This window comes from Bos taurus, chromosome 1 (genome assembly GCF_002263795.3).
Source record: "Bos taurus isolate L1 Dominette 01449 registration number 42190680 breed Hereford chromosome 1, ARS-UCD2.0, whole genome shotgun sequence".
NCBI classification, from domain to species: Eukaryota; Metazoa; Chordata; class Mammalia; order Artiodactyla; family Bovidae; genus Bos; species Bos taurus.
Genome location: NC_037328.1, coordinates 9,574,499 through 9,593,308, shown reverse-complemented (window position 1 = coordinate 9,593,308; position 18,810 = coordinate 9,574,499). Strand labels below are relative to the sequence as shown.

At 45.6% G+C, this 18,810-nt stretch overlaps 1 protein-coding gene across 1 annotated transcript; it reads right to left on the bottom strand.

Moving 5' to 3' along the window:
• Positions 1 to 876: 876 nt before the first annotated feature.
• ADAMTS1 (ADAM metallopeptidase with thrombospondin type 1 motif 1) lies at positions 877 to 9,574 on the bottom strand. The gene is given in 9 exon segments (NM_001101080.1): positions 877 to 2,468; positions 2,639 to 2,814; positions 3,803 to 3,978; positions 4,068 to 4,254; positions 4,478 to 4,764; positions 5,206 to 5,373; positions 5,760 to 5,892; positions 6,405 to 6,751; positions 8,382 to 9,574. Coding segments are annotated over 9 exon segments (2,913 nt in total). The 5' UTR covers positions 9,121 to 9,574; the 3' UTR covers positions 877 to 1,768.
• Between the last annotated feature and the right edge of the window lie 9,236 nt (positions 9,575 to 18,810).

Below are 18,810 nucleotides of genomic sequence, written 5' to 3'. Positions count from 1 at the left end.
AACCTGATCTGTTTTCATTTAATATGTTACACATAATGCTCACAGAACAAATTTGGCCCACTGTTTCAGAAATAAAGCTTTATTAATACACCACCATGCCCATTCACTTGTGCACTGTCACTTACATGTTACAACTGCACGGCTGAGTAGTTGTGACAGAGATGGTACGACCTACAAAATCTATTTACCATATGGCTCGCAACAGAAAAAGCTGGCCAGCACTGGTGTATATTATTACTCTAGTAACAAACCTATCACCAAAGATATAATAGATATCTTTCTCTGTAGCAATCACATTACACCAAAGATACAAAAAATACATTTCATTAGAAAAAATCTTACTTCCAAGACACTTAAGAAAATATTCTGTCTTCAAATTCACTACCTATGTCTCAGATTTCCTTCGCAGGAGTTAATTTTCATTAAAACAAGACACACGTTCAAAAAGTGTCCTTTTATTATTTCTAGTAACATATATCGTATAAATACTCTATTTTTATATGACCTTTTACAAACGCGATATAACTTAAAAGTTTTATCATTAGAAAGAAATGTATAAAAATAAATACGTCATTATAGGCATTTATTACAAACTATAGTCCTTCTTAGAAGGAACACACAAACCAATACTTATAAAGTACATAGAATTTATAGTAATGTATTTTACTATATACATATGGAAAAAAAAAGTTATTTTCTTTCATAGTAGAAGAGCTGAACAGACATTCACCAGGATATGACTGTTGGACCAGCTGCTGGGGGTGGACCAGCCGCTACCCCTCAGTAGCCTCCCCACCACGAGACATCTGATCTCAAGGTCCCCAGCACTGGGGACCCTGTTGTATACACCCCATTCTCGTTCTGGCATTACATTCTTTTTTTTTTTTTTTTTGGTGTCTTACCGACTCTCTTCAGACACAAACTGTTTTTTTTTTTTTTTTCCCCACATCCACATTCCTTAAGTTGGCTTACATTAGGAGGAAAGAAATACAGGAGGTCCCCAGGTCATCAGGCCTCCTCTAGCTTTTACCAGCATCTGATACATCACTGCTGTTTTTTATTTTTTCCCCTTGTAGAATTTATGGTGTGTTTACAAATACATGCAATTGTTTCTTCGTCAAAAGGAATTCACAAAGAAAGACATAATAACGACACAAGAGAGGAAAGATGGGAGTCATGGGAGTCATGGACATTGCGAAGCATTTCTCGTGCTGGGCAGTCCTGAATTCTTAACTCTAAGACGGCATAAACATTCTCTGAAACCATAGCAGCGGGTAAAGTGATGGTCAAAGATCCCATGTGCATTCCTTTCTCCCTCCATTGATAGTGAGGTAAAGTAAGCCATGTCTTAAAGCAAAAATCTCACCTTCCTCCTGCATTTCATTTCTCAACCTCCGTGATACACAGTATTTCATCAGCATCAGGAAGCAGGGATTGTTCATATTTCTTAAACTTACTTTTGACCATTACTTCTATTTTCATAAGAACTTGTCCGGAACCTCACCAAAGAAATGATAATGCCCTGGGGCTTTCTTGTGCTACCTCATTGGTCAGATATGAATAGTCCTCATAAACTACCCTATCAGATTTGTAACTGGCAGGAAATTCTGATGATCTAACTTCTTTCCGACCTACCTCTATCTACCTCTCAACTCATCGCCACCCCTGGTTGATCACCAGGGCAAGGCGTCCTGGACTCCTCCAGTCTTCTTGATTTCAGTGCATCAGCCCTTCCCCACTGCCCCCTGTCCCTCAACACCACTCGTACTTAACTGCACTCCGCCACTGTGCAGAAGTCTATGTAGTGTTTAGGTTTCTTTAAAGGATCACAGCTCTCATGAGACAACACCCCTCCATCATGGGACAGACACTGCAAGGTTCTCTTTTTGTAACCCTTCCCGCAAGTCTTGGAACACGGCGACCAGTCCCCCAGCTGCCAGCGGGGGCAAGGCAGGTCCGCACAAGGTCTGGTGCTGGCCGGCTTCACTTCCTTGGCACACTCTGAAGCGGGCTGTCCGTTGATGTCCCGGCACTCCACGAGCCTTCTCTGCACACCCAGCCCACACGACTTGGAACACTCGCCCCACTCTTCGATGACCCACTCCGAGAAAGTAGGGATGGCGTTGAAAGATTCCTTCTTCTTCTTCACAAAATAGGTGTATTTAATTTTGGGTCGGAAGGCATTGCCCACCGTCAGGACTTGGATGGTTAAGGGCTCCTTGAGAGGGCTGAAGCTTCGAATTCTTTCCAGCGCCGCCGAGGAGCCGCTGTACCTCAGGACACTACCTTTGTGTGTGATGTCTTGCTCCAAAGTGGACAGAGTGAAGTCGCCATTCAGGATATACGTGCCATCGGCAGCTTTGATGGCCAGGAAGCTCCCGTTATTCCTGGATCCTCTATGATTCCGTTGCTTCACTTCAATGTTTGTGGCTCCAGTTGGAATTGTGACGATATCGTGATAGCCAGGTCTGCAAGCAAGAAAAATAGAGAGAAAAATCTCTCAGTCACTGGCTCATTATGTTACTTAGCTTGAGACACCAGGGAATCAGGTAAGAAAGTAATTTTTAACCAGACCTGTAAGAAGTTAGTTACATGGAAATGATAAGAACCTTCAGGAGTAAAGCAGTTTAACACTTACTTTGCAGTGGTAACTGATCCTGATACTTTCTTGCATGTAGATCCATTTCCTCCACAGATGCCACATTTATCGAACTTATTTTTGGAGTCTATGATGTGATCACAGCCAGCTTTTACGCACTGTCCTTGCACACAGACAGAGGTGGAATCTGGGCTACATGGGGTGCCATCCACCACCTGAAAAAGGAAGAACAGGTACCTGCTGTCACATGTTAATTAACAAGGCCAAGAGATGATGCTAGGATAAGTCTGAAAATCTTCCTCATTAACATTACATTTCTATCAAAATTAAAATAGTACTCTGCACACTATCCTTCTCTGGCTTCTCTTTTTTTTCCATAGACATCTGAAATATTATAAATTTTTATATTATCTGTGTCCTATCTTACTTATAGCTAAGGTCAACGAAAGCAGAGCTTTTAGTCAATTTGTTTACTGCTGTATCCTCAGTGTCTAGAATACTACCCGGCAAGGGCTGCTGCTGATAAATCACTCATATGTTGAATCTGCAACTGGGGACTATTTTCCTAGCCTACAGTGATCATGACTCATGATTATCTCAACCAAATTCAATTCCATTTCCTATCTCAGAGCCAGATTTATCCCCTCAACAAAACAGCAAAGCTATGCTTCTACTAGTTCAATGTATGTTCTTAAACACAAGAGTTCTCAGTGCTCAGGCTTTCAGTAAAAGTCTATTTGCACACGCTGCTGCTATTCACCCAGTAACAAGTACTTTTGACTATCTTAAACTATTTTCCAAAACCAAGGGGTGGTTTTCGTGTTAATATATGATTTACCTATCCATGCATAAAGGGCTTTTCTTCACATATAAGAGTAATAATAAGCCATTGCAGGAATCATTAAGCATTGGATTCAAGCTTCATCCATAACCCCAAACAGCACAAGACTCAAAGCAGGCAGTTACCAATGTATCCAGAAGCAAAGTTGTCCTAACTTGAAATTGAATGTGCTGATATATAAATTTAATATATATAATTTTGACTTAATATATACTTAATACATTAAGTATAATATATTTATAATAATTAAATATTATACATAAACATGTCAATATAAAAATATAAAACAACAAAGGATGCATGAAAAGGTAGCAAGCCAGGGCTTGGGTTCTTAGACCAACAGTCCAAAGAAAAGTGACTACCTTGGGCTGCAAAACGAAGAAGTAGCCAGTGCCTTTGGCTTGACAGATAAGCTTGCACCTGTCCTTGGGCGAGACTCCCGCGTACTTGGGTATCCACTCCACTGCAGGCCCGCTGCCAAAGGAAGCTTTGGAGAATTCATTGTGTGCCTCACACTGTTCCATTCTAAAGGTTTTTCCTGGAAAGAGAAGGAGATGATGACGTTATCCCTTTCCAATCTTCAAGTGCCCGTTTGCGGAGCGTGCTTTTCGCCTTCTCTCTGCTCACCGTTATTCTCCGGGCAGTCCTCGATGTTGCAGGACCTGTAGCGCACGCGCTTGCCCTCACAGTATTTTCCTCCGTTCTTCGGCACGGGGTTGTCACACTCCCTCATCGTATACTGAACTCCACCACCACACGTTCTGGAGCAGTCTCCCCAGGGCCCCCAGGGTCCCCAGCTTCCGTGAACAGGGGTCTAAACAGAGACACAAATCATTAGTGTTAGAATCCTCTATGACAACCCTTTCAGGAAATAGAAGAGAAAGATATGGGACACAGAATCAATGATGTGAATCTTTCCTGTATCCCTGTCAGAGGCTACAGGTCAGGTTGCTCCTATGGCATCAAATGTCTGAGCATCTCTTGGTCATTTTCCCTTCTGAATGTCAAAGGAGAATGCGTTGTGGTGGATAACTCACATCAAAGTGCTCCTTGTCGGTCTGGTCCAGGCACTGGCCATTGACACACCATTTCCCCTCTCCGCAGCTGGTGCCGTCCGCCCAGGGGAAGTGTTTGGTCTGGCACACCGGCAATCCTCCAGAGGTGCCCGTGCACCAGAGGATCATGCAGGTGCTGGCCGCGTCCGGGCAGTGTCTGGACTCCTCTCCAAATGTGAGCTGGCACTGTCGGCTGGCATCGTACAAGGTCCCCGGGAGATCGGAGGGGAGCTGTATGACGAGCTGGGGCTCGTCCATCAAACATTCACCTGCAAAGAGAAATACCAATGAATGTTAACAAATAGTAACTAAAGGCACGCAGGGGACAGATCAGTTTCAGAAAAGATTTATCATAAGAGATAATACATAGCAAAGTGATTTGAAAGCTGAAGGGTTTGGGAGAGATGTGCCAGAGAGATTTAAATTATTGTTAAGATGTTATTCTTAATGAGTTATTTCTGCTTTAACAATGTCAGGAAATCATCGTTCTGCTAAACACTCAAGTTCATGTACTCCGGGAGCTTCTTGGCCAGAAGCACTGTCTTTTATTGGAAATTCAGGTTTAAAAATGTATGCTCTTGACAATGAAAGTCATTTTGAAAGGAGAAAGGGAAAAGAACAGAAAAGAAAAAAAGAGCTCGTTTAACAAGCACTGTATGAACACGCGGATGGTTGGATAACATCTAGAAAGAGTAGCCGGAGTGTCTTACCATGACCATTATCCAGAAATGTTGTAATCGAGGAGGCACTACAGGGAGACCAGGGCTGGTTGTGGTCCAGATTGGTAAGCATTGATGCCATCATGTGGGAATCCCGGTTGAGACCATTAATGCCGGCACATTGCTTGGCATCATCATGGGGCATGTTAAACACGTGACCTAAGTAGAAATCCAAGACTCACATTAAAACATGTCATTTGCAGCATTTTTTTTTTCCCCAACAGAGATTCATCTGTCTCAAAGTGATATTTCTAAAGAAGAAATGTATCCGGATACCATCTATTTTAGAGACAGTATCTACTTTTCACAGGGTGTGAACCAATGTGTGAATTTCCAAATGTGTCCCTAGCTTCAACTCTCTGATTCTGAATTCTAATAAAGATAACCATGCTGAGAATCGTGCAAAAGCATTTTCTGCAGATTTTAGGGAGCTCTGGCACCTAAAATGGCAATATAATCTGCAGATGCTCCCTTTAACAGTAATACCTAGTTTATCAGCTTGAATTCATGAATTGCGCTTAACTCACACTCTGGAATAGACTTACCTAATTCGTGAGCAGTAGTGAAGGCGGCCTGTAAGCCATCATCCTCTATGACCGAGCAGCTTCTGCTGGGATCACATATAGTTCCAACATCCGCCATGCCAAGAGTATCACACGTCTGGGTACCACACAGGTCCTACAAGAAGCAGAGATTTGCCCTTATTAATACACACACAGGATGAACTTCGGGATCAAACTGCTTGGGAGGGTGTAGCCTCACATGTGCTTTGGAGCATCTACATTCTTTGTTGCTGAGTAGCCCTTTTAGGAGTATTTTGTGTGACTTTAAGATTTTCCCCTAATGCATTCACCTAGGACTGTGACACTTGAGATGTTAAAGCTATGGAAGAATTCCCTGGTGGTCCATGGTTAAGACTTTAAGTTCCCAATGCAGGAAGCCCAGGTTTAATCCCTGGTCAGGGAACTAGATCCCATATGCTGTAGCTAAAGACCTTGCATGCTGCAAGTAAGATGCAGGACAGCCAAATAAATAATAAAATAAATATTTTAAAAATTAGGAAAGATTAATCATGCTAGCCAATGAAAAAATACTTCAGTGTGAAAATATTGGTAAAATGCCTTATATACATTTGTTACAAACTGACTCCCCAGGGAGTCCTGTCATGACTGGTGATGTCTTCCTCTCACCTGTCTGGTGAATAGAATCGCCGTGTCATAGTGCTCTGCATCGCGGTCACTGGGCGGGTTGTGCTGTTTCTGCCAGCTGCAGAAGTTCCGCAGTGTGAGGGCAGCGTTGGAAGTCACTTCTGGGCCCTTCTTTTCCTCGTAGATGACCAGGATCTTTACCACCACTAGGCTCACTGAATTCCGAATGCTGGGGTGTTTGTATAACCGGGCCGCCACGGAGAACAAGGTCAGAAGGTAGTGCTTTAGGTCACTGCCGTGGAACTCGGCCATGGACTGGTCAGCCACAAGCATCGTTTCCACATAGCGGGGGCTGGACACAAATCGCTTCTTTCTTAGGCTTCCAGTTCCTGTAAAGACACAAGGAAAGATCATTTGCTTGGGGACAGTCTCGCCAAGAATAGTTTACCTTCCTAGAGTATATAAGGAAAGCCTAACCAGTCAAAGCAAATAATACAAAAATACACCCGGGGGGCAAACAATAACAAAAATATTTGCATCTCTGTTCACTGCAAATGTTATTTTTAAAGTTTTCTCCTTACTGTAAATGTAAAGGCCATGTGCTCCTCTGAGGGGATCAGCTTTTTTTTAAGTAGCATTTTTTTTTAATCCTCTTTGAAATCATGCAATCTGAAAAAGGCAGGATGCACACCCCTCTTTCCAGTCGTAGTAAAATCTTGGAGCAAGGGGAGCAGGCAGAGCCCCTGAGTCACTCTTTCACAGGCCAGGACTCAGATCCTGAATGAGATCATCAGGCTCCACGTGGAAGGCCCCGGGCAGGGCTGGGGCCTCTGCCAAGGGGCCGGGCCTGAAGGAATCTCAGCCCGCACGGCTCGGCTCTCTCATTCCAGGGGTTCCTGGGGGTGCTCGGCTCAGGCCAGATCCGGCACGAGGACCACCCAGTCTGCCCCGGCGCCTACGGCCAGGACTCCTACCGCCCCACGGAAAGAAAGTTGGTGCTGCAGATTCCGGGGTGGGGGTGGGGGCACGATTAATTATTTAGAAAAGAGTTCTCTGACTCCTGACCGTGAACCAGCCCCCTGCCCAGGGAAGTCCTACCCTGGGCTCTGATCACGTAACTGCTTCCAGGAGCAGACGGACAGGGGGAGAAGAATTACATTCTGCAAGCCCGGGGCAGAAAGTGAAGAAAGCGACAAGGCACCAAAGTGACAGGAGGAAAAGACCTACAGCAGAAGCAAGGCACACAACAGAGTCCGAGGAAGGCGTGGCAGGAAGGATCGCGGTGACTAACTTTTCAACAGTGTTTCGGAGCATAAGGGTGGCTGCGAGAGGGAGCGCACGCGGGGAGGCTGGCGGGAGGCGCGGAGGCGGGGCGAGCCGCGCGGAGAGACCTCCCAGGCAGGTCCAGTCGAGGGGCCCCGCCGCCGCCAGCCGGTCGGGGTCAGCCTGGTAAGCCGGGAAGGAGACACCGGCCAGCAGAACAGAGGTCCTAACGCAGCTGTCCAGGCTCGAGGGCTGCGCATTCCGAGGGTCTCTCTCCCCCGCCCTCCATCTCCGCCCTCCTGCGGTCTCTGGGTGCGCGAACAGGCAGCGGTTACAAAACTAAGCGGCCAGTTATAACTCGACCGAACGACACATGGACAATCGTTCGCAAGAAATTAACAAGTCAGAAAGAAATCGCAAAAGCTCACTGTCGACTCAAGTGGAGGGGCTGAGTTACCAGCTCTCCCTTCCAGATCCAAACGCTTCTCCTTAGCAGAAAAAAGAAAAGAAAAGAAAACAAAAAACAACCCACTGATAACTTATGTCCTCTCTTGATCATTCGTGACTGGGGCAAATGGTGAGTTCACCAACCCAGATCTTAAAACACAAATCAGCACCACCACGTCTCGGTCCTGTCCGCAGACACAGTCTTCCGTCTGCCAACAGGACTTTACCCTCAAGTCGTGCAGCCCAGAGAAGGAAGGGAGGGGGAGATGAATGGAGAGGTAAATGGGAGCCGCTCTTCTGGACTGATACCTGTTCGGTGTCCCGGGCGCTGGGGCGCTGGGTCCCGCGGCGCCCACTGCACAGTGGCGTCCTCGCCCTCTGGCCCCGCGCCCCCCGCCAGCTGGGTCTCGTCATCCAAGACCCCGCACTTGGCGCCGCCGTCGCCCCGCCGCCTCCGCCGCAGGAGATGGAACTGCGGCCGCGCCTGCTGCTGCTCCCCAGCTGCGGCGGCGGCGGCGGCGGCGGCGGGGGCCAGGCTCAAGGTGGCGGCGGCGGGCGCGGGTTGGATGAAGTACTCCTCGCCCTGCAGGTAGAAGGCGCCGCGCACGCCGTCGCAGAGGCTGAGCGCCGCGGCGGAGCTGGGGTCGCCGTTGACCGTGCCAGAGTAGAAGCAGTGCGCCAGGTCGCCCACCGGATCAGAACGCTGCACGTCCGGCTCGGGTCTGCGTCCCACGGTCTGGAGCGTGAAGCCGGGTGCCAGGAAGCCGCGGTCCAGGTGCAGCTCCAGGCTCAGCTGCCGACCGAAGGCGTCCAGGCGGAGGTGCGCGGTCCTGAGTCCCGGGTCGCGCTCCAGGGCCGGCAGCACCAGCTCCTCGTCCTCCTCGGCTGGGCGCCCGTGCGCGCCCGGCACGACCAGCAGCGCGGCGGCCGCGGCGAGGAGCAGCAGCGGTGAGGGAACAGGCTGCAAGCCCCGAGCCCTCGGCGCCTTGTGCCCCATGTCGCCTCCTGCCGTGCGCTTTCGGAACCCCGCGGGAACCGCGCGCTGCATTCGGGAGGAACCGCGCGCCTCCGAGCGCTGAGCGCACTGGCTATTGTTCGGGTCCGGAGCGCGGAGCCTCGCCAGCTTGGCTCGGGACTGTTAACAAGTTACTCTGATTCTTGCAAAAGGGCGCGCAGAGCCCAGCCGCCGATAGGGCTCCCGGAGTCACTAAAGAGCAGGCGCTGTAGTTCTGTCGGCGCGCGGGAAGTTCTTCTGGGGAAGAGTTGGAGGCACCGCGCAGCAGGCGTTGGCGGGGTGGCTGCTGCGGGGAGGCGCAGCGCCCCGGGACGCCTCTGGGGCCGGGGCGACGGGCCACACGAGGATCGGCGTCCGGAGACCCCCTTCGGTCTCCGCCTCGGTCGCGGTGCACCTCGCTCTCCGCAGGGCTCAGTCCTCTCGGCCCTTCTGCGCGCCCTGGCAATGAGAGACCCCAGGCTCTGAGCCGCTTTCCAGCGAGTGCAAGGACAGAGCAGCCCCGACCGCCTTTTTATATCTTAGACTGAGTCTCCGCCCCTCCCTGACCCCCCTTCCCTCCTCCCTCTTGGCCGCCTTTCTATCCCCGGGACCCCGCCCCCTAAACTCAGTCTGGGCTAAACAGAGCGGTGCGCGAACCCGGGCGGGGGAAGGGGTTGGCTCGGCGCCACGCGCTCGTCAATCTGGGGGCGGAAGACGCAGGAGGGGCCCTGTGACCAGCCCTTTGCACGTCTGGGGCTGCTGCTGGGAGAAGGTCCTCTCTCCCACCGCCCCTTCCACCCGCCGTCTTCTGCCCGGACAGCCGGGACATGGTCTCTCTCCCGGGCGGGAGGGAGCGCGAGGATGCCAGTTGCGGGATGGACAGCGGAGTCCCTTCTCCGAGGTTTCCCCGCCCGGGAGCTGTCCCTGCGCCGCCTTCTTCTCTCAGCTCACCCCGTCCCCACCCCCCTTCCCCCACCCCCCGCCGCCAGCCTCCTCCTCTTCAAGCCGGGAGATGAGCCAGGGCTCCCCTTTCTAGCAAAACACCCCACTCCAGCTCTCCATCTCCCGGGCCTGCCTCAGGCCCGTTTGCAGCGTGCTCTCTCTTTGCCCCAACTGTTCTCTGGCAAGCTGGGTAGGGCCAGCGCGTCCCCTAGAAAGCGTGCCTGGGTGAGGAGGCCAGGAGACACTTTCCAGGGGCCTTGATTTGAAAACGCGTTTGGCATCGACCTTCACGCCGGTCATCTGCCCTCCCCTCTCGCAACTCCCATCCCGTCCCCCTCCGCCCCGGGCCTTAAAGACTTCTCGGTTGAGACCCGGGTTCACACTTCCGGAAGAGGTGATCTGGAACGCGTTCCATTCCCCGGAGCCTGGGGAGGGAAGTGCGCATTCTCTTCTTTGGGGGAAATACTCCACTCTCGCCCAGTCGGCCTTCTTCCACCTACTAGCAGCTGCGGGGCAGAGGCCAGCTGGACACAAACGTCCAGGAACCCTACTTTTCCACCCAGAGAGTGGCGGCATCGCTGGGGCTAGAAAGGATGCGGTGGGGAAATTAGGGGTCCCCGACCCCTCCCCGCTTTCCCCGGAGGAAGCGGAAAGGCAGTCGGAAACCCAGAAAAGCTGAGCCTTTGCACCTCTATCTAGGTCTCTAAGCAAAAGCCCCAGCAGCTCTTCCATCGAAAAAGAGGGAGGGGCCCGGTGACACAGAGGAAGGAAATGTTTCATAACGTTTTCCCAGGCGGAAAACCACGGGGACAATGGTGAGAACGACCGCCCCAAGCCGGGGCCGACCGAGTCCCTCACCCTCGCGCGCTCCCACTTCCTCGCCTGGCCGCGTCTCTTCTGTCTCGCCGCCCCCGCCCGCCCCCTTAGTTTTCATCAAGTTTGATCTCGGCCTTTTTCCTCCCTCCACCCTAGATCGTCCCAAATCCATTCTGTTCCAGTCCTCTGCAAGTTCTCCCACGCGTCCCCTTTCCAGTGTTTGCATACAGAGAAACAAAACAAAACAAAACTTTCCAACGTCGTCTTTTGTCTTGAAGTTCTAGATCACCTACTTGAAAAATAAAAACCAAAAACCTCTGCTTCCCACTCTTTAGGAAAGATCGGATCGGAAAGAATGGCACAGAGAAAGCCAAAAAAGCCGCTTCACCCTTGAAAGGGTTTAAGATAACCCCTGGTCCATACACTTAGTCAGCATGGAGTTTTCTTAAATGTGATTTTCCTTTCCTGAGGTCATTGTCATAGATGAATGCAGAAGCCAGGAATTATGTATATTTTAACAATAGAAATTGAATACATTTTAGCAGCAGATTAAGGTATCTCAATGACTAGTTTTATCGTCCCTCCTCCACTCTAACACTGTCTAATATTTTGATCCTGTTTCTGCCCTCCCCCTTTCATCCAATCTCTCATCCCATTTTCCTTCAGATTTAATATTGATATACACTCATGAGTGGCCCCATTCATTTCTACACTATCTCGCCTAACTCATTCTGTTCATCTTTGAACTAAAATTTATTTCTCTCTGTAGAGTTTCATTTCCCAGATTACCCCTACTTTTCAGTTTGTAAACCCTTCCCTCCCCTGTTACAGTAGCTATTTAATGTTCTGCTTTTCATTTCATGTGTTCTTTCTCTCCAGCTAGTTCAAAGATGAGATATACTTAGGAAAACATTTTGGGGGAAAAAAAAGTCATTTTAGCACTTTAAAGATCTTGACTGTGGAATCATGAAAACGTGATAGCAAAGTCATCAATACGTTTTCATATCTCATGCTCAGAACAGGGCTCTGGAAACATGATGACCTGCAGCTGGGCCCCACACTGACTCTGAGATGGAGATTTCAAACACTTGTGGTGGCCCAGGGGCTGAGAGATCCACAAGGGATCTTAACAGATTCATAAGGGAAAGTGTGATTCTTATGAATTGGGACAAGATGGCAGATTCAGAAGACCTGCAGAAAATGTGTAGTTTTCTAAAAACTCGTGTAATGCATTCTAATCTGTCAACTCCCCTACGTACACTTTAGCTTTTAAAATGTATTAATGCAAGTTTGGCCTTTCGGTCGTTTCTGCCTCCAGTGCATTCTTATGGGACTTTGTTTAATTCAAGGCATACATTTCTAATCTTGAATGGTTTACCTCCAATCTATTATAATTTTTGCATATTTCACGTTGGCTATCCAAATAGAGCTGAAAAAACAAAGCGCTAAAGGCGAAAGTGGCCAGGAACATGACTTTTTTATTCACTGGGTTTCTCTCCAGAGTTCTGTTCTTTTGCGTAATGATTCCAGTGTGTTGTACACCTGCAGTTCTGGGAAATGATTCTTTTTTAATAGCTTCAACAGAGGCATGGGTGTAAGAGCTGCCAGTTATTAAGCTTGAAAAACTTCATCCACACTCAGAAGAACATTTAATCTACTTACGATTTTGCTTTTTTCTAGATCAGCACTCTTTGGGCATTTGTGGTAACACAGAGACATATGCACATAACATAGACGTATATTGGTAAAGAAAATTGTGAATTGAAAAAATAATTCTCTGTTAGGAACAAGACCAACAGAGCAGAATTTGTGCATGGTACTAGTAAAAGTGGTATGTAATATCACATGCATGCGTTGTCCCTACTTCATGCCCAACTCTTTGCGACCCCATGTGCCATAGCCAGCCAAACTCTTCTGTCCATGAGATTTCCCAGGCAAGAATACTGGAGTGGGTTTGCCGTTTTCTTCTCTAGGGTATCTTCCTGATACGGGGACTGAATTGGCAACTCGCGCATTGGCAGGTGGGTTCTTTACCACTGAGCCACCAGGAAAGCCCTGACATGTAATATTGGGTCAGTACTAAGTATGTTAGTAAGTATCACATTCTCACCCTTATAAAATGTTTGCTGTTTAATTTAAACACGCATCCAAAAAAATCTCATGTTGTCCTAAACTCTGCCGTATTTCTGATTTTCCTTGCATAGACTACACAAATGCTTATGTAAAATAAATCTTGATATATTCTAATTTATCAATCTTAATCGATTTTTATTATTTATAGAGATGACTTAGTAAAATTTAAAGTATTTGACATAAAAATATTCTTACAATGAACAATTTCACCTTTTAAAAAACTTTCTTGTCCTTTGTTAACAGAGAAAAGAAAAAGTTTCACGCATTTCAAAGACACAATACTGGAATAATAGTTCTTGAGAATTGTTTTTCAAATTAAGTATTCAGCAAGTAACCATGAAAGGAGAGAATCTGGTCATATATGTGAGCTATTAACACTGTTTTAGTGTAAACACATACAGAAACATTAATGTACCTATATCATAAACATGTAATGCTATTTATTCGTATTTTCAATACGAATTTCAATACGAATTCGTATTTTCAATACGAATAAATATTGGATTTTTCATTTACCTAATTAGGCATAGGAAAACTGTTTAGCATTAGTTCTTCTTCTGGGAACCTATGGTCTAAAATAATATCGGACAAATGAATCATTTTCTTGGTTGTAAGTAAGAAAATAGAAAACATTTCTTTTAAACAGGTTATATAGCCAGAAATATAGCAAATATTGAAAACAGAGAAATGGATGTATATTGCATTTGGATTTACAACTGCTGTGATACAAAGCCCCACATTTGCAAGATTCTTTCCAATCTACTTCCTTTGTTTGGCAGATGTGAAACTGAACCTCAAAACGGTTGTTATTACCTAGGATGACAGTGTAGCCAAATTGGGGGCTAAGAAATGACTCTGACTTATATTTTTAATCAAATTCCTTATGATATTTTAGCTGTCTAATTGTTTGGTAGGTAAGTGTGTTGTCAGACTTGTTATTGCTTGTTATCATTGTTTCCAATGATTACATGTAATTTAAAATCTGAATAGGAGTTTTCTATCACAATAAGAAAAAATTCCACCTTAACAGATTCACAGCCTGTAGTACTTCTTTCTCAGTCCACAAGGTGGCGATGGTCTACAACAAATGATGTGTGGCTCCGTTTTTATTGTTCTTTCCCCCGAGTAGTTTTTCCAGAATTTGTAAAGGTTTTACACTTTTTCAATCGTTATTTCATAAATGTTCACCAAATTTTAACTTTGGGTTAACATATTGGTTAAATTGTAACTTTAAATGTATTTTCATTTTTAAAATAATAAAATGCCTTGGTCAACTAGTTTCAATCATGTAGCTCTATTAACTTAAACCAAAAATCAATTAAACTTAAGAAAACTACCTTTGAGATAATACTATGGATCACTTTTATTCATCACATGACAGCTTTATGTAATTCAAATGATAAAAATGTAGACATTACAGTTCACTAAAGCAAATTAAAATTCATTCATTAAATATATTTACTAACCTACAGTATGCTGAGTGTACATCAGTGACTTTAGCATTGACTTCAGTGCTAAAGGTAACTCATTTTCTTGGTTAGAGATTTTCCTTACCAGCAACGAAGAAGAACTTTAAGTGCAAAAATGAAATGTGAGAAAATCTTCTACCTCTAGGTGGTGACAAAAGATAAAATTTCAAATGTCTCTTCTGTCCACATACTTCTTGCTCCCAATACAAGTGACTTCCTAGTGTCATATGAACTTAAAGTTGTATTCTGGGGATTTTGTTCTTAACCAAAAATGAATTAATATTAACACAAGATCCCTAGTTAAATAAACTCTAAAATTGAAAGTGGATAATTTTAGTCAGCAGGAGGCACATGAGACTGTAGAACAAGAAATCTGACACAAAATCTCCCCCACTCAGCTCAAAACATATTGATTAGCTGATTGAGATAGGAATAGTCCACCCTACTCCTCCCAACCCCTATAGTTCAGCTGTCTGAATGGAGATTAGCAGTCAGTTGTCCAGATGTTTGGGAAGTGATTATTGCCAATGGCAAAGAGCAGCATTTACGATGATTTCTAAGCTTCCTTCCCACAGGAAGGATTTAAGACTTCACAAATCTCCTCTGTATCTTAGGGAGAGGCAGTGACTAAATTATGACGTCTTGCGGTTGACTGATAACCCACCAGGACAATTACAATGGATAGTTCAGAATCTCTTGACATTTGCCTATCTTCAGAATCCTAGGACATGCTTCTCAGTCTTTCTCCACCACAGAAAACTATACTTGCACCTCCCAATGGATAATGATGCTGGCTGATTAGAACCCTGGCTCAGGGAGATTTCTCTTCCCAGAAGGCTCTTGGGCCATCCTAACCAGTTGAGAAGAGTGCTGTCTCGGCATACCTGTATCCTGTAGCCAGTTGATGGTGTATATTCAGCAACTAGTATATTCATGCAGATCTGTTGGAAAGCTGGGACCTAGATAGTCTGAGGAATAGGCTGTTGAGAACGTGAGGCCTGGAAGTTCTAGAGAAGCATGATGCCCACGTGTGGGATGTCTTCCCATCTCCTGCACTTAATGCACTGAGAGCTGGAAGGCAAATCCACGCTGAAAATCTGCATTCTCACGTGGCCACATCCTTATCTTGTGGCTTCAGGGAGTAGATTTCCCCTGAACTTCAGGGTCCTCATGTGTAAAAACATCCCAAATCATAGCAGCACTATCTACGATAGCCAAGACATGGAAACAACTCAAGTGCTCATCAACAGATGATTGACTTAAGAAGATGTAGTATATATATGTATATCTATATACATATATATACAATGGAATGTTACTTAGTCAAAAAAAGAATGAAATATTGCCATTTGCAGCAACACAAATGGACTAGAGAATTTTATACTTAGTGAACTAAGTGAGACAGAGAAAGCCAAATGTTATATGGTATCCTTTATACATAGAATCTAAAAAATAATACAAATGAATTTATATATGAAATGGAAACAGACTCACAGACACACAGAAAGCAAACTTAAGGTTACTAAAGGGGAAAGGGATAATGGGAGAATGAATTAGGAATATCGGATTAACAGACACAAAGGACTCTACAATAAGCAACAAGGTTTTACTCTACAACACAGGTGGAGAAGGCAATGGCACCCCACTCCAGTACTCTTGCCTGGAAAATCCTATGGATGGAGGAGCCTGGTAGGCTGCAGTCCATGGGGTCGCTAAGAGCAGGACACGACTGAGCGACTTCACTTTGACTTTTCACTTTCACGCATTGGAGAAGGAAATGGCAACCCACTCCAGTATTCTTGCCTGGAGAATCCCAGGGAGGGGGAGCCTGGTGGGCTGCTGTCTATGGGGTCGCACAGAGTTGGACACGACTGAAGCGACTTAGCAGCAGCAGCAGCAGCAGCATACAACACAGGAAACTCTATTCAATATCTTGTAATAACTTACAATGGAAAAGAATCTGAAAATAAAATATATGGAATCACTTTACTATACACCTGAAACTTACACAATATTATAAATCAAAGATATTTCAATAAAGAATAGAGATAATAATAATCCTTGACTTGAAGCATCATTGCAAGAATTAAGAGACCTGATTGGCATAGAGCTGTCAGGAAATAGGATTGATGATTATGGGAGACTTTAAAAGTGGTGGGGAAAGAATGTCACAAAGATCAGTGAGACTGCACGTACTGAACTCTAACCAGGAGTTTTGTCTCACTGCTGTAGAACTCAGTGTGGAAATGAGCAGGATGTGGGCACCCATTTTTAAATGAATGCAACTGATTGATCTTTTCCATTTAGTAAGATCACCTTGATTGGTGAGTGGGACACAAAAGCAGAAAACGACAGTTGGAGGCAATTGGAGGATGTTTGTGGTGGAGAGGTGTAGAACAATAAAGAGAAGTCATTGATTGATCTCAGGGGCTATAGGAGAAAAAGCAGGATAAGAAGGACTGAGGACTTCCCTAGTGGTAGAGTGCATAAGAATCCTCCTGCCAAGTCCGGGACACGGGTTCCATCCCTGGTCCGGGAAGATTCCACTTGCCTGGGAAAAACTAAGCCCACATACCATACCTACTGAATCTGTGCTCTACAGCCTGTGAGCCACAACTATTGAATCTGCATGCTGCAACTACTGAAGCCTGTGTGCCTAGAACCTGTGCTCTGCATCAAGAGAAGCCGCTGCAATGAGAAGTCTGCACACCAAAATGAAGAGTAGCCCCTGCTTTGCTCACCACAAGAAGAGAAAGCCTGAGCACAGCAACCAAGACCCAGTGCAATGAAAATAATAATAACAATAATAATTAATTAAAAAAAAAAAACTGAGGCAAATAGTTTCAAAAGTGCAGGCCAGCAGCTTGAAAAAAGAATATGTAAGATGCCTTTCCAGAGTTATCAGTTAATGAGTTGCCTCAGAGTTAAAGTTGCCAAGAGTTCTCTGTAGGTTTTGCCTTTTTGCCATTGTTTTTAGATCTGATAAGTCTGTAAGCCGACTTACTCCAGTGGGTGGGCCATTCTGAATCCCTGTGTCAACTCTTAGTTACCTTCTCCATGTTTGCTCTGGGCATTGCTGTTCTGACCACGTTCAGGCAGATGTTAGTAACCTCATAGTAATTTCCTTCAGGCACACCCTGTATTTTGAATGCTTTCTTACCTGGGGCTCCTTGAAGCTGCAGAATGACAACTGTTCAAATGCAAATAGGAAACCCAACAGCGTTGATTAATAGCCACTTAACCAGAATAGTAGTCAGTGATTAAATGGGTCTTTTTCTGTCCCTTGGGGAAAGAGAGGAATGAGATATAGGTCTCTTCCAAGAATGTTGATAAAATCAAGCCCCACTTGTCCCCAGGATGGTCCAGAAAAACATCTACTTCTGCTTTATTGACTCTGTCAAAGCCTTTGACTGTGTGGATCACAATAAACTGTGGAAAATTCTGAAAGAGATGGGAATACCAGACCACCTGACCTGCCTCCTGAGAAATCCATATGCAGGTCAGGAAGCAACAGTTAGAACTGGACATGGAACAACAGACTGGTTCCAAATCGGGAAAGGAGTGTGTCAAGGCTGTATATTGTCACCCTGCTTATTTAACTTACATGCAGATTACTTCATGCAAAATACTGATATGGGTGAAGCATAAGCTGGGTTCAAGATTGCCAGGAGAAATATCAATAACCTCAGATATGCAGATAACACTACCCTTATGGCAGAAAGCAAAGAAGAACTAAAGAACCTCTTGAAAGCGAAAGAGGAGACTGAAAAATTTGGCTTAAAACTCAACATTCAGAAAACTAAGATCATGGTATCCAGTCCCATCACTTCATGGCAAATAGATGGAGAAACAATGGAAACAGTGAGAGACTTTATTTTTTTGGCTCCAGAATCATTGCAGATGGTGACTGCCGCCATGAAATTAAAAGATGCTTGCTCCTTGGAAGAAAAGCTATGACCAACTTAAACAGTATATTAAAATGCAGACACATTACTTTGCCAACAAAGGTCTGTCTAGTCAAGGATATGGTTTTTCCAGGAATCATGTATGGATGTGAATGATGCAGTATAAAGAAAGCTGAGCACCGAAGAATTGATGTTTTTGAACTGTAGTGTTGGAGAAGACTCTTGAGAGTCCCTTGGCAGCAAGGAGATCAAACCTGTCAATCCTAAAGGAAATCAGTCCTGAATATTCGTTGGAAGGACTGATGCTGAAGCTGAAATTGTAATACTTTGGCGACCTGATGTGAAGAAATGGCTCATTGGAAAAGAGCCTGATGCTGGGAAAGATTGAAGGCAGGAGGAGAATGGGACGACAGAGGATGAGATAGTTGGATGGCATCATCTACTCAAAGGACATGAGTTTGAGCAAGCTCTGGGAGTTG